Source organism: Coturnix japonica, chromosome 5 (genome assembly GCF_054131305.1).
Source record: "Coturnix japonica strain WE chromosome 5, WE-NBRP24, whole genome shotgun sequence".
In the NCBI taxonomy this organism is placed as follows: Eukaryota; Metazoa; Chordata; class Aves; order Galliformes; family Phasianidae; genus Coturnix; species Coturnix japonica.
In genome coordinates this window covers 51,594,637-51,609,163 of record NC_140667.1, presented here as the reverse complement: position 1 = coordinate 51,609,163, position 14,527 = coordinate 51,594,637, and the positions used below count along the sequence as shown (strand labels likewise).

Here is a 14,527-nt window from a genome sequence, read left to right as displayed (position 1 = left end):
AACAGCACCAAATCTTTCCACCTCTCACTACAGATTTTCCAGCGGGTCATTGCATGTTCAGACTTTGTATCTCCATACCTGAAACCACTCTGGTGTGTTGTATTACTGTGTATGGTAATGTCCCAGAAGCCTTTCAAGTGCTGCTCAACTGTGAGGAGCATCTTTAGGCTTATAAAAAGCTGGAAGTGATTGTGCAGCTTTGGGTCTAGTGAGTAGCTCCAATTCAGCTCGTTAAGGATTTCCCCACTAAGGACTGATCTCTTTGCTTCTGTTGTCTTATCTATGTCTCTTTGATACTGTTCATGCTAGCTGAATAGCATTAGGTATTCCCTTTTGTCGAGGATTTTATTTGTAATGGTTCACTTCGATGGCTGTATGGCAATCATTAGAAGGACTATATCTTTCATTTTCTTTTCTCCCAGGATTTTTACCAGACACCCTGCTTGTAAAGACAAGAGGAACTGTTTGGCTTCTCAGCATTAGAGCTTAGTAAACCTTAAGGAAAGGAAGTTATTTAATTTTACTTTGAAAGGATATAAATGCTGTCTGGGGGATTTCTGTCCTCAGCTGGTGAAAGCTCTCTGGTTAAAGCTGTAAGACTAAAATTGATGTGGCTTTTCCTGGAATGAATATGATTTTACTTTGGGAATTAAGGTAGGGTGTTCCCTCTCAGCAAGGGCTTTCTGTCAGTGGGAAGAGGAGCATGAGGTCCGTATTAGCTGTGCCACTCAGGTGGGGAAGTGCTTTTCTCCAGAGAGGAATTTCTACTTTTCAATGTATTATCTATTGGGCTGATGTTAAAAGCACATGCATTTGTAATACAGAGCACATGGATCGCTGACTGTGGCACAGATAAAATGCCAGGCCTTCTGTTCACAAAGGATCAAAATATTTATTAGAGGTGGAATATGACAGCAATTGTTTTAAGTAGCATGGTCTCCTAATAGAGCCTGTGCTGTTCTTTGCTTAGCTAGGCTTGGCACATGCTTGATCTTGCGGTGGTCCCCAGCAAAAACTCTGTTTGGAGAAGCAACATCTATCTGCAGCTTTGGAGACATCATTAAATCCAGGTGATGTAAAATTAAAGGTGGAAATGTGGTCAACAGTAATTTGGCATTTTGATCAACTCCTCAAGCCACGTTCTGACCTTTTCCTCTGTGGACCCTTTCTGGGTTTCCCTTCTTTACTCCTCTGTTAATCTCTTTAATCTAAAGTGCGTCTTGGTCATACTGAGAAATGCTTTCTCATCTTGAAACCGTGAAATTGAAATATTAAAAAAGGGAAATACGCGTCGGCGTGCTGCTGTTAGATGGTAACGTGCTGCCTGTCAGCCTGCAGTCACACGCAAAACACAGAAGTGCATCCTCCTTCAGATGGAGGCAGATGGCTGGGTCAGCATTTCCCACAGTGATACGGCACCTTGTCACCCACCCAGCAGCATTGGGAAGGCTGGAGGCTGCTGCTCTTCAGTTCCTTCCCGTCTTGACTCGCTTGCTGGAGTCACAGCTATGACTGTATGGTCACAAGTGCGTGGTGAGATCACCTCTCCCATGAGGGAGAAGAGGAAAACTGCAATCACAGACACGATGGGGCCAAAAATTGCCTGGTCTTCGACAGTCTGTCTCTTATTGCAGTGTTTGGCCTCAGGATTTTCATGCCTCTTGGGATTTTTTCCTAGTGCTTCGTGTATGAATACGCAAGCTGATCTTTTCTTAGCTGCTGCTGAGCAGAAATATTTTATTGCTCCCCCAAAACAAACAAAAAGCCCCACTAAAACAGAAAAGCAAGCATGCAAAGAGGAACCACTGTACAAACAGGCATGAGCTAACTTGGCAAAGCAAATGTTGGCAATGGCATGTCCTTTCTGGGTGGTGTCAGCTGCATTCTGGATCCTAACCAACATTCTTTGTGCTGCATGAAGGCTTGGTGATGACTCTCAGCACCAAACCTCGCGGGATTAGAGCACAGACACGAGCAGCAAGCATCTGGACACCACAAGTGAGCATCATACCTTCAGGAATGCTGGGGGAGTGCATGCCTTGGCACTCCTTTTTCTACCTTCAGAAATATCTGATTGGTTAAGTAGCCAAAAGTTACTACTGCTCTTACATGATGTTCTGGGATGTGTTGTACCAAGAAGATGTTAAACAATCCAATGAGCCGTGGCTGGGAATGGGAGAGGAATTAGTGTGCAGTCTAAAATGCCTCTAACCTTCACCTTTCCCTATGGCTCAAGTAGCTTTTCTCCTATACGACACCACCCTCTGACAGCTTGTTTTCATTCCTTCTGTCTCAAATCATGTTGCTAATAATCTTGCAGTGTGGAACGTGAAAGGAGATGTGGTGGATTAATGCTGGGTTGGCTGGATATAAAAGTTAGTCTGTAATTGCTTCAGTGCTAAGAAGCTGCCAGGTGAGGAGGGAAAAATTAATTCAGAATATGGAAAGAATGGTCAGAGCATCAGTGTCCTTCTCTGTGGTGTCACAGCCCATGCTAGGATCCAGGTTTCAAAAGCTGCTGTAGTTAATCCCTCCTATCCATAACCACATTAGAGATCAGCAATACAGTCAAAGCTTTAAATGGAGATATCTATCAAGGGATCTTTAGTTCTAAAGACTGGCGTGCCGCTGAGACGTGTTTGTCTCAGCGTTTGTGGTGTAAGGTTCTTTTATTTCCCCCAGTAATGCACTCAGAGCAAGGTTTTGTAGTCACGGAGATTGATGGGTTCTGGTGCATGAAGAAGGGGAGATTCTCTTGCACAAAATGAGCAGTTAGTTGGCTCTTCCTGATGTTCACACCTCTGAAGTCAGGTACGTGCTGCTTTCATGGGTACTTTAGAGCCCTGTGGTTTTGGAGGTCAGAGAGCTTGCTGTGTGACGTGCTAGATGAGGCTTTGGAAGACCACAAGCACAGTTTCTAGCTCTGCTCATGCCAGCTGCATACATCGCTTTCCATCTGTGACGTTGACAGTGTGGTGTTTCTTCTGATGTCAAGATCTTTGGGTGCAAAGGTGGAGAGTACAGACCTCTCAGACCTCACTTTGCCTGTCAGAGGGTTGCAGAAACAGGGGGCTCCTCTGGGTGAAAGCAGGCACTGTGGCCTTATCTGGGGTTTTTGCTATTGCCAGTGCGGTGTTGCACTGGAGGTGGAGCTTAGATCAGTGAGCGACAGTCAGAGCAGGTTAGCCATGCATTCAGCAAATGACAAGAAACCCAGCTGTGGAGTGTATGTTATTACAAGCCTTTCCATTAAGTACGGGATGCTCAATATTATCTAAATGTGGAAAAAAGGGGTTAACACCTGCAAATCAAGCCCTTTGCAGATAGTTTAGTTGATGGTTGAATCTCTGTACTGTGGAAACCCAGCTTCCTGCATTCAAGTTGTAGACAGCTAGATACTTATCTAATCACACTTGGAGATCCTTTTTTCTTTCTCTGTTTTATATCACGCATTAGTGGTGATCGTGCATGATGGGCTTTTTCAGTAGGCTGCCTTTTTCATGTATCACTGTGACTGAACTTTTTGATTCACAGAAATTCAAGATTATTCAGTAAAACCTGTGAAGAACAAGGAAATATTTTCTAGCACCGAGTGCTGGAGAGTAAAATAAGTGTGTAACTGAGCAAGTCCCTGGAAGACAAATGCAGGTGGACTCTTAGTGTTGCTGCTGTTCTTAGCTGTCCACAATAGCTTGGATTGGATTCATACACGGAATGTTGAGGGCCCTGTTCTCCATTGTGCAATCAGATGGATTTCCCTGGCGTTACACAGTGCTTTACTGCTGGAGCTGTATGCTTGGCAATCCTTAGGTGGTCAACAAGATTACCTTGATCAGAGAACTTCAGGCCATAATGCGGACTTTGCTGCTTTATGTACCACCATGAATGATTCATAAGCCTGCTTAGATTTGTTAATAAGCTTAATTAAAACTGCAGGTGAATGCTGTGCCTTGGAAGTCTTCTCAAGAGCAAAAGCCTAGTCTATTTATTTTTGTCCCTCTGTGTTCATCCAGTGCTGTGTGTTGGGTGGTTCATGGGTGCACAGCCTTGCACTGACCTGTGACCAACTGGTCAAGGGACATTCTGTCAGTGATAAGCTCAGCTATGTCGGTGTTGTTTTTATTTTGAGGAAACGCATTGCTGAAGCCCTTGGACAGCTTCCAGACGGAAGTGCCACCAACATGCCTGCTTGGCAGCCATCGCTGACTTATTTCTTTATCCCTATGAGCAGCAAAACTGGCACGGCTTCCTCGTTTTTCTGCCAAGTTACACTGAGTTAATAAAGATGGTGAAAAATGCATTTGTTGATCATCTCCAGAGCTTTGTGATAGACAATTGTACCTCCCTGCATTGGGCGCTTAACGAGAGATCTAAAACTTGAGATATCACCATCCCTTTGCAAATAATCATCTGGATAAGGAGCTAGGAGATATGGTTTAGTGGTTTTCTGTAGGTACAGTGAAGGGAGGATGGTTGGACTAGATGATCTTGTAGGCCTTTCCAACCTTGTGATTCTATGATTCTAATGTATCCAGAGCACTATGGCTAAATGGTATCTCGGTGGCTCAATGGATGTTGAAGGATTTTTGTCTTCTTGGTAATAACTGCAATTCCTTTGCTAAACATCTGTCTGTTGAGGTTCATTGACTTGTTACTCTCCATTGGATGGCATTCAGAGGGAAGGTTTTGTGTGTGATTTGTGGATTTGTTGTTCTTTTGGGTGCTTTATTTATTTATTTTCCAAAGATCTTAAGTTCTCTTAAGATCAGAGACCTTGTCCCACTTTCAGCCTGTTTTACCTGCAGTTGTTTGCAGGCAGATACATAACATATACAAAGCCAATATGCTACTGTGGGCATATCCCTGGGACCAAGTGTCCAAATGGCTGAAAACATAGCCTTTTATTGCTGTCCTTTGACTTAGTGGTCCAGTACTGTTGTTAGTATCTTCTTTTTAGGACATGAAATAGTCAGTGTTTTCCCCAGCCCCCTGAAAATCCAACCAAACATCTGCGGGAGGAAGGCTGTGATAGTTCATAGGAGAATCCAGACATGGGTGGATGTGGAGAATCTACTCATGTGTATCACCGTGCAAGATCTATGTTTAGTGCTTTATGCAGAAGAGCTAAGCCTCTGCTGGTACATGTGTGTGACAAGGAAAGGCAAAATATGTCCTGCCCATGTGATTTTTGTTTCATGGGGCTTACAGTGGTGTACCCCATGGCCCTGTAGGGCAGGAAGCTGCTTGCCTTTGCTTGGCTGTGTCCTGGTAGATTTGCAGAGCTGTCCCATCCATGGGTTGCACTGTGCCCTCAGATATGCACCCTCACTGTTAGGTGCTGGCCATCTTCAGATTTTTGGTGTTTGGTGGTATTGCTGGGGACAGCACTTTCTTTGAGAAACTTCAGTGCTGTGGAACAGGTTTTCTCGGCAGGAATTTTCATGGGAAAGGGCAAGTCGTGTTTGCAGCCCTGACTGTTTTGAGCAAATCTTCTGTTGAGGTGGGGAGTCTCTCGAGTGAAACCAGGCTAAAATTGATTAAAGAGTCTAGGATTAGCTAAGAGTGGTTAGTTATGCATGGTTGTTCGTGGATGTCATGCAGCTTATAATTATGCAGCCTGGCTGAAAACAAAAGTAATATTTTAAACAGTTGTCCTGGAACAAAAAATTAGAATGACAATGTTATGGTAACAGCTGGAAGAACTGGTTGTAGGAGTCAGGAGGGAGACTAACTTTCCACCCATTTGTGGGTTTACTTTCAGTGTTAAATATGCAGCAGCAAGAGTCATTGGAAGGGTTTCTTTTCCCTATTGAAGCTTGGATGTCTGCTGTCACTGGAAGGACATAGAGGTTTGAGGCTCACTGGTGGCTGGGTGGGCTCCCAGTGTTTCTCAGTCTGAATCACAGCTCAGGTGAGATGAGAGCTGGGATCTCTGCCTTGCCCCAAATGGCATCACCCGGGGTCTCTCACATGCTGCCTTCAGTGAGTCTCAGGGATGTCCCCATCTAGCCCTGGGCAGCGATGACTGCCATAAGTGCCTGCCAGCCTTGGCAGGATGAAGGTGATTGTTGGCAGCCCAGCTTTTTTAGGCAGACCAGTTTGAATCGTAACTAATGCATGCTGTACATTTGTAGGGAAAAGCACCTTAATCTGCTGGTCATATAGAAATGCAAAATTATATTTCGATTAGAAAGCCTTAGAGATTTTTTCCTAAGGTGTTTCACTTGATAGACAGGTGTCTGAGAGGCTCCAAACGTCCAAGAAAGACTAATGAATCCAGATGTGTTTGGGTGAGAAAGTTGTGACTTGACCTGTCTGACAAAGGCATGCTCAGGTGGAGGTGCTATGTTATTAAAATACAGAAAGGACTGGCATTCCATAAGCATGACCTGTTAGGAACTTGAGAAAGAAAAAAGAAGTAACTAGAGGCATGTGAAAGACCAGATTTAGACTAACCCAGATTCTTCCAGACTGAACAGAGCCTTGGGAATTGCCTCTGTAAATGAGTGATTATATATGCAGTTCTGTTAATTAAATGTAAAAATGATGTAGGAAGTCAAAAGATATAGCTACTTGTTTAATTAAGCTAATTAACTCCCCAGGTAGCTTTTATATTTGCTTTATTCGCTGCAAGTGTCTGGCTTGTTCTGCTTGTGAAGCCACGTCAGCCCTGACATGGGCTCAGGAGAAGGTTGTGCTTCTAGGAGGCTTACTAATAGTGCCTGTGGGGAGGAAAGGACGGAGCTGCAATGGGAGAAAGGATGTTCTGGGCTCCAGGGTAAATGCAGTTTTCGTTTGTGTCTGATCCAAAGACAATAAAAGGATTCCCAGTGATTTTGGTGTGGTTCAGATCAGGACTTTGTATTCAGTGGAGTTAAAAGGAGAAATCTTACACGAGCTGATGTTCACGCCAGATGCACTGCTGCCAATGGCCTTTCATCCCAGGGGTTTGCTGACTCCCACCTTCACATCTCTGCTTTGCGGAGAGCCCCTTAGGCAGCAGCCAGCCTCAGCTCTTCCCATCTGCGGGCAGGGTTTAGGAGGCAGGCCGGGCTTATTGCAAGGCTGACTGACTCTACCTGCTCTTCGAGTTCAGCGGATGCTTCAGCTGGGTGTTGATACGTTGCCTCCTTCTGAAATTGTTTTCCAAACCTCTTCCATTGATGAGTCACGCACAACTAGTTTTATTTTAATATGTGTGGAGGCATATGATTAAGCAGTCCTGTTTTGGTCTCCCTGCATCTCTTCCCTTGTTTGAGCCTAAACTAGGGTTTGTTTTTTACACACAGGTGAGGGAGAAGGGGGGTTAATAACACCTGCCCAGCTGTCAGGAGTGACACTAACATCTTCTTGAGGGAAGGTGTGTGAGATGATTGACTGGGGCCCCTCCTGTGGGAACCAGATCTCTCCCAGCTCCTTTTGAAGTCACACGGAGCTGAGCAATCTGAGCAAGTTTGGGCATGGGCGGCTGTGAGCAGTTTGAACTACTGACAGAAGTCTTCCGTGCTCCTGCGCTGGGCCTGCGCTGTGTTTCACAACGAGGAGGCCATGAAACCATAGCTGAGCTCATCACTCTTTACCTGCTCATTTCCAGCTTGCTTGCCAAAATCCTCCAGTGCTTGTTTTCTCTTAGGTGTGCCTGTAAAGTTCATCAGAAGTTAAGGTATAAGCTTAGGCATTAGGAAACTTTTCTCTGTGGAAGCACACGCTTCTAATGTCACTTCCTGCTCTCTGGATATTATCTTCAAATATATACACATGGTTAAGTTCGTCTGTTCCCATTCCATGCACAGCTCCTTCTTAGTGTCATATTTGCTGTCTAAATACTGTTGAGTTTTTCTCTGGGCCTCCCCACCACTGGCTTCACCATCTCATGGCACCCTTTTGGCCTTACTAGCTCTGTCAGGAATAATATTGTGGCTCCTGTTTCTCTGCAAAAATATAGGTTTTGTCTTTGAGCGGCCACGGATAATACTGGAAAGAAAAGAACATGTGGAGGTGATAAAGAAGGTGTATAGCAGGGAATGGTGGAGGTTAGCCCTGGGGCCTTGGTTTAGAATCTGCTCATCCCATGAGCAGTGGCTTACAGGAGCATTGTAGATCCCATCCCAAGGAGTCAGCACAGGGCCCCTCTGCACTGCACAGCCATGGGACAGGACAGCCTGTGCAGCATCAAAACAAACTGCAGCCCATTGGGTGGGTGCTGCTGTTGGGAGTTGCTCAGTCTCCTGGTCTCGGGCAGATCTGTGGATCAGGTGTCAGAATCTCATTTTGCTTTTGGTTTTCTGGGTCAGAGACTGTTTTCTGTTTCAGGTGCTTGCTACATATCTCTAAATTGATCTCAGATGCTGTGTTGGCTGTTGGTTTGCTGGGCAGATGGTCAGATTTCATCTGTAGAGGAGATCATGGCAGGTCCAAAAGGCAGGCTTCTATCAGTAGTACATTAATTATTTTATTTCACTGTATCTTATCCGTTGTTGCTACTATCCATTTCAGACCAGAGAGGCCATTAAGATGGCCTGGTCTGACCTCTTGTGCAACACCAGCTGCTGGTTTGACTGCCAGCCCTATACCCCATGACTGTTGCTCTACCAAAGACACCTTCTAGGGCTTCAGTCCTCAATTTGGAGCCTTCCAGCTGCAGTTTTGTTAGATCCCGCCAACATGCACCATGAGTAGATATTGAATGCAGCAGCATCCTCTTACCTGAGCACTCTTGACTTGTGGTACAACAATATTGCTTCTACTCGTACTAACAAATTCCTGATAAGCTGGGAACAGTTTCACTACTTCAGCAACAAAGACTTTGAACCAAGAAAAGCTGACAGCACGAGAGCAAATGCAGTTAGAAGTGATCACGTTTAGTTGCTCTGCTGAGAGAGCTCTATTTTCAGAGCTGCCGTGCTGCAGATCATCTGTACCCATAAGGTGTGAAGCTCTTCTTTGCTAATTTTACCCTTGCAATTTGGGGTTGCCTGGGGAGAGTGTGCCTTTATTTAAGTGAGATCTCTGTGTGAGCAGCCTGACACAAACTTCAGGTATTTCTTAGCTTATACATGGATCTTTTGAGGGAATTTGGTGTTATTCTAGTGTGGTTGAGACTGTTCAACATTTAGGGCTCCTTAAAAAAAAACTGGGGACTTGATTAATCCTTTTCCATGGACATGCTGAACTGTTTGGGTGATGGGTGCTTAATTTCTTGTGATGTTATGGGTGTGTTCAGGAGTACGTGGAGCTTCACATGTTCATAGAATCATAGAATGGCCTGGGTTGAAAAGGATCATAATGATCATCTGGTGTCAACCCCCCTGCTATGTGCAGGGTTACCAACTACTAGACCAGGCTGCCCAGAGCCACATCCAGCTATTTCACACATAGGGTGGTGATGCACTGGAACAGGTTGCCCAAGGAGGCTGTGGATGCCCCATCCCTGCAGGCATTCAAGGCCAGGCTGGATGTGGCTCTGGGCAGCCTGGTCTGCTGGTTGGTGACCCTGCACACAGCACAGAAGGGGTTGGACCTGTCCCGCAAAATCCTGAGAAGACACTCTGCCTTGAAAAACAATCTCCTAACGTTGCTTTTGCTCTTTCAGGTGGATTTGGAACCAGAAGGCAAAGTGTTTGTTGTCATTACTCTTACCGGCAGCTTCACAGAAGGTAAGGGAGTTCCTTTGGCTTGTTTCCATGAAGGGTTCACCTTTGATGTATATTATTGCCATCGGTTACTGAGTGACATATAAACCAATGGCATTCCCCACACAGGTTGCATGCCACTGCACACAGAGGATTCTTGAGTGGCTGGAAGTCAGGATAGGACCTTTGCTAACCTCATGTGCTATAGTCCATCTGCTCTGCTGTTGCGCTCTGATCTTGGACCTGGGGAGCTGTGTCATGCTAAGCCTGGTTTATTTATCTGAGATTGTCCTTCAGACAGGTTGTTTTTGCTTCGTGTACTTTTCACCTGAGTGCTCCTGGAAGGGCAAGTGAGTGTTGTAGAACATGTTTAAAGAACATGCCCCCCCCCCCCCCCCCCCCCCCAGTAACTATCATTTATAGTGTGTTGGTTTTAATTCCCTGTTGTTTACTGTGATAGCAATGAACGCTGATAGATGCATGGATGTGAGCCATGCTGGAGAAGCCCAGGAAGTCTGGAATGGGTCTCTGAAAAAGGCGGATTATTTTCCTCAAGCCTACTTCATGGTTGTTGTTTGTTTTAGCTGTAGCCTTGAACTGTATCTGAAGGGTATCTCCTGTATGGAAGCCAAGAATCAGGGCTGTAAATGACCACTAGTAACCAGGGCTTGAGAAAGGAGGAGAGAACAATGTCAGGACCTTCCCTTGACTTAGCAGAAGGAACCCCCAGGCCAACACGTTGCTTTAGATGTACCTAAATGGAGCTGTTCTGAAAAACATGATGCACTGGGCAAAATGTGGGTCACGTGGATGGGGAAGAGACTGTTGGCTGCAAAGGGGTGGGGGTTTATTCATGCAGTGTTGGCTCAAGGCAACAGGTGAGATGAATAGCAGTGATGTTGGCGTGGACCTGTGCTGGGGGGATGAGGTGCTGTGGCAGCCCATGTCCTAGTCCAGTGTTGCAGCATGTAGTGTTGGTGCTAGGAAGGAGAGGTGGGAGTGAAGGCAATGGTGATCAGCGCTTTTTTGCAGGCTTGTAGGGTATCCTGATGCTCATAGGCTATGATTGACTCGGGAAGTCAAATGGTGTGATTTTATTTATAGTGCAGATCAACGGCTTCTCACCATAGCAGCAATGTGGTTTGTTTCCCTTATTTTCAAAGGGCTAGGAAATAAGAGTGGAAGAAAGAACATCCTCTTGGCCAGGCACTGCAGCAGGGTGGGGAAGACCCGTGTTCAGTTTTCCACCAAGGTTCACTTTCTGTATAAATCCAGTCAAGCCACGTAGTATTACTTCAACTTTCGGTTCTGTATCTATCCAAAAAGGGCACACCTTTCTCTGTCTGTATATGAACTCTGTATTATGGTAACTGCTCTTGCATTTACCCATGCACACAACGTTAAAAGGTGGTTTACCCTTTCTTCTCTTGGGAGGCATGGCCCACAACTTTGCTTTGACAAGGCACTGTAAGGACACATGCAAATCAGATTCATTTGGGAGAAGCTTTCTGTTTGTCAGAAGGGAGTGGGGAGGGTGCAGAGGTGTACTGAGGAGGTGTGACTCCTTGGAGGACTGGGAGGCCCCTCAGAAGCAACAGGGATGAAATTACATTGCAAACAGTATTGTCTTCAACAAAGCTGATGATGAAAATAACGGTGTATCAGAATCACTAAACTACATGGCAGCATGGCAGTTTACATCCACACACGACTGTGACCATTCTTGGCCACTTAATGCAAAGCTGAGTAGGACTGTTGGACGTGAGAGTAAATCCATCGTGTGGATAAAAGTCATACTGGAAGCTAAACTGTAAGGACTTGTTGCTAACAAGGTGAGATGAAGTCAAATCTTTCTACTGCTTTCAGAGGTAAATGGGAAATAGTATAGTTCTGTTTCCTCTCTAGCAATTGAAGATATATGGATTTACAGAACAAGAAGATCAGAGATGGCTCTTGGGGCTTTCATTGTCGGATTAGATTCATGCATAGTAACCCTTAAAGTTTCCAGAACACATCTAATCCAGTGCAGATCTAAGTGCAGATACTGACTTCTTCCAAGCTGGGAAGAAGTAATTGGTTGAGATTACCTTCTCAAAACAATGAGGTATTTTCCTATGAAATGATTCTATGATTCTATGAAATAGTGCCCTGTTCTTTATTTATTTTATTTTATTTTAATTTATTTATTTATTTTTTCTGGGAATGTAGAGTCACAGTAGCCTGTGAATAATTCACAACTTAAAAGTACAAAAGAAGGCTTCCCATTTGTCTGCCTGAACATGGATGGCAACCACTTCCACATCCTTACTGGTGGGTATAGCTGGCTTGGCCTAAAAGCTGTGTTTGTCTGCTTGCATAAAACCCAACTGCCTACTCTAGGAGTTTGTATTCAACTCCATCAAGGTAGCACATAGACCTATGTGGAATTTCAAGTAATATGATGTTTAGGACTCCTGTTCAACTTCTTGTGACTCATGAGCTAAGTGTGCCATTCTGCTGTGTTTCCTGCTTGAAAAGCAATGGTGACAGGGTGCTGCAACAAAAGTCAGATTAAAGAAAGCAAGGATGATCTGGTAGTGCCCATTGACCTAGTGACCATTGACCTTTGAGGCATCCTCATGTATTCACAGCATCTCTTTGACACTGCTTTCAGTAGGTAGTGGAGCCAGGAGGACAATGTGGTGGAGCTGGTGTGTGCTATGGGGAGCGTCTTTGCAAAAGCTGACTGAGCATCATCTGTGAATCACTTCAGAGCTGTTTTTCTTTATAAATTGTTTGCTTAGGAAAATAGCCAAGTTCACCAAGTCTCAAACACCATCGTATAACTCCAGTAAAGTGAAAGAGTGAAAAAATAACTAAGGAGAAGGGAGGAGAGAATTAAAAAGGGTTAGGTACACCTGACTCAATTACTTGGCTGTCCTAGAAAACTTACCCAAAATAGATGGTCCTGGTGGTTTTGGCAGCTTGTACTTTACTTGGCTTTGGGAGTGGTTGTTTTCTGTTTGATGGGTAGATCTTCTGGCCAGAGATTTAATTTGGTTCTACTTAATCTATAACAAGAACAGAGAGGGATGGTGCTTCCATGACTGCGTGCAGTATATCTGAAAGACACATTCATACAGTCTGAAGATGAGCATGATATAGAAAAGGTACAGTTGGCACAGATTCACAGATTAGTCCTCTGTTAATCCTTATACACCCATCTGTCACTGCCTCCTGAAGTATTTTGGCATGGATAGAAGGGGCAGTGCTGTGTTTGGAAGCCCATCTCCGGGTTTCCAGCTGGGCCTGGCTCTGCTCTGGGAAGGATGTCCCTGAGGAGGCAGGGGTGAGTGAGGCTATTTGGGCTTCTTTACCTGTTTGTGTTTTGTTACTTGTTTTAATCCAGCACTATGTTAGTGACTGTCTGTTAGTGCTCACGTTATTACTTCATCCTCAGATCTTTCTTAAGGTTGGATATTATGAAAAATAACTCTCAGGAGTGGGGATGCAGTGGCAGAGCTGCCCATGGAATGGTGGGGTCACCATCCTTGGAGCTGTTCAAGAACCATGGAGCTATGACACTGAGGGATGTGGGCATGGTGGGGGTGGGCTGGGGTTGTGCAATGATTGCAGGTGATCTACTTACACTGTTAGTACCTTTGGATATTAGTGAGAAGTTAGTGCTGCTACTTGTGAGCATGTGGCTGTGCATTGGTGCAGCAAAGCCATGGAGGAGCTCTGCATGCAGCTTGTGCTGCTCTGCCCTCTGTTTGCCACCTCCCTTGCTGTTTGCTAATTTGAGCAAAGCTAATGAAATTAAGGCAGAGTAATTATTTGACTGAGTTAATGAATGAAGCAAGCTCTGTAGAAAATGAAGTGCTTCTATTTTCAAACTGGTGTCATTTGTCTTTTTTCTTCTTGACGTTGCCACTCAAAGTGATAATCCTGGCATGAAGTTCCCTTTTAATTTCAGTATTGTAAGTTATGGTTGGTTCTTTTTTTCTTTCAGTGTCAGGAAAGACAAAGATAAATTTGTGTTCTGGGCAAGAAATAGAACAAAGAGAATATTGAAGAGCCGAGTGATTTGGTAGAGCAGATATAGCACCCATTGCTAAATATTTAATGTAGATAGGCTTTGTGGCATCACAGGAGCCCAAACCTGCCTCTGAAGCAGGAAATGTTTCTTTAGTTTGCGGCTGTCACGTGGTGTACTTGGGATGGTTTGTTCTCAAGCACTGTGTGCACTTTGTCTTTTGCTGTTGTTTTTCTCAGAACGTGTTTTCCTCATGCTAAATGGGTTTTGTCTTAAGAAACAGCATTTCCTCAGGCAGGCACCAGTAAGACCTGCAGCCTTGAAGTCTGAAGTGCTGCCTCTGTGCGCTGTGTGCTGAAGTGTGGCTCCTCAGCGACACACCAAACTCCTTTTGCAGGTACATTATTAGCTTCTTGCACAAGAGGGAGGAAAGGAAGATGTTTACCGGTCCTCTGTGAACTGCAGTAAAGTCTGTTTTCATGCTTCTTTATAAAGGAAAGGAAATAGTTATTTGGAAATAGGAACCAAGACTGGAAGGCGTCCTGATCTCAGCCTGCAGTGTGCTGAGCTGCTCTTCTATTTTGGGTTACTAGCTCAAACTGGGCAATATTAAGGCACATATTAGACACTGCACAGAGAACCTCCTGATCTAAGCAGGCAGGATCAGTGCAAAACAGGGTAAAAAAAATGTTTTGCTGTTTCAGGCATGCAGTCTGAAAACATAGAGGCCTTTCGTAGCCAAAAGTCTTGTGTGACAGAGCAGCAGGGAAGTGCTTTTCTATACCCTTATAGTTTTTTTTCTCAATACCTGATTGCTTTACACTAGTTACATATGTGTGTACTGCAAACAAGGGGTTTCCAGATACACTCTGTGTTGGCT

The 14,527-nt window shown here is 44.7% G+C and overlaps 1 protein-coding gene across 3 annotated transcripts in view; it reads left to right on the top strand.

Moving 5' to 3' along the window:
* PRKCH (protein kinase C eta) overlaps nt 1-14,527 on the top strand; it is a 97,989-nt gene that overhangs the window by 15,926 nt on the left and 67,536 nt on the right. For all 3 annotated transcript variants that reach the window (XR_014946822.1, XM_015865797.3, XM_015865796.3), the window contains exon 3: nt 9,593-9,656. Coding sequence is in view for 2 of the 3 variants with exons in the window: in XM_015865797.3 (XP_015721283.2) it covers nt 9,593-9,656 (64 nt within the window). In the remaining variant the exon portion in view is untranslated. The remainder of the gene's footprint in view (nt 1-9,592; nt 9,657-14,527) is intronic.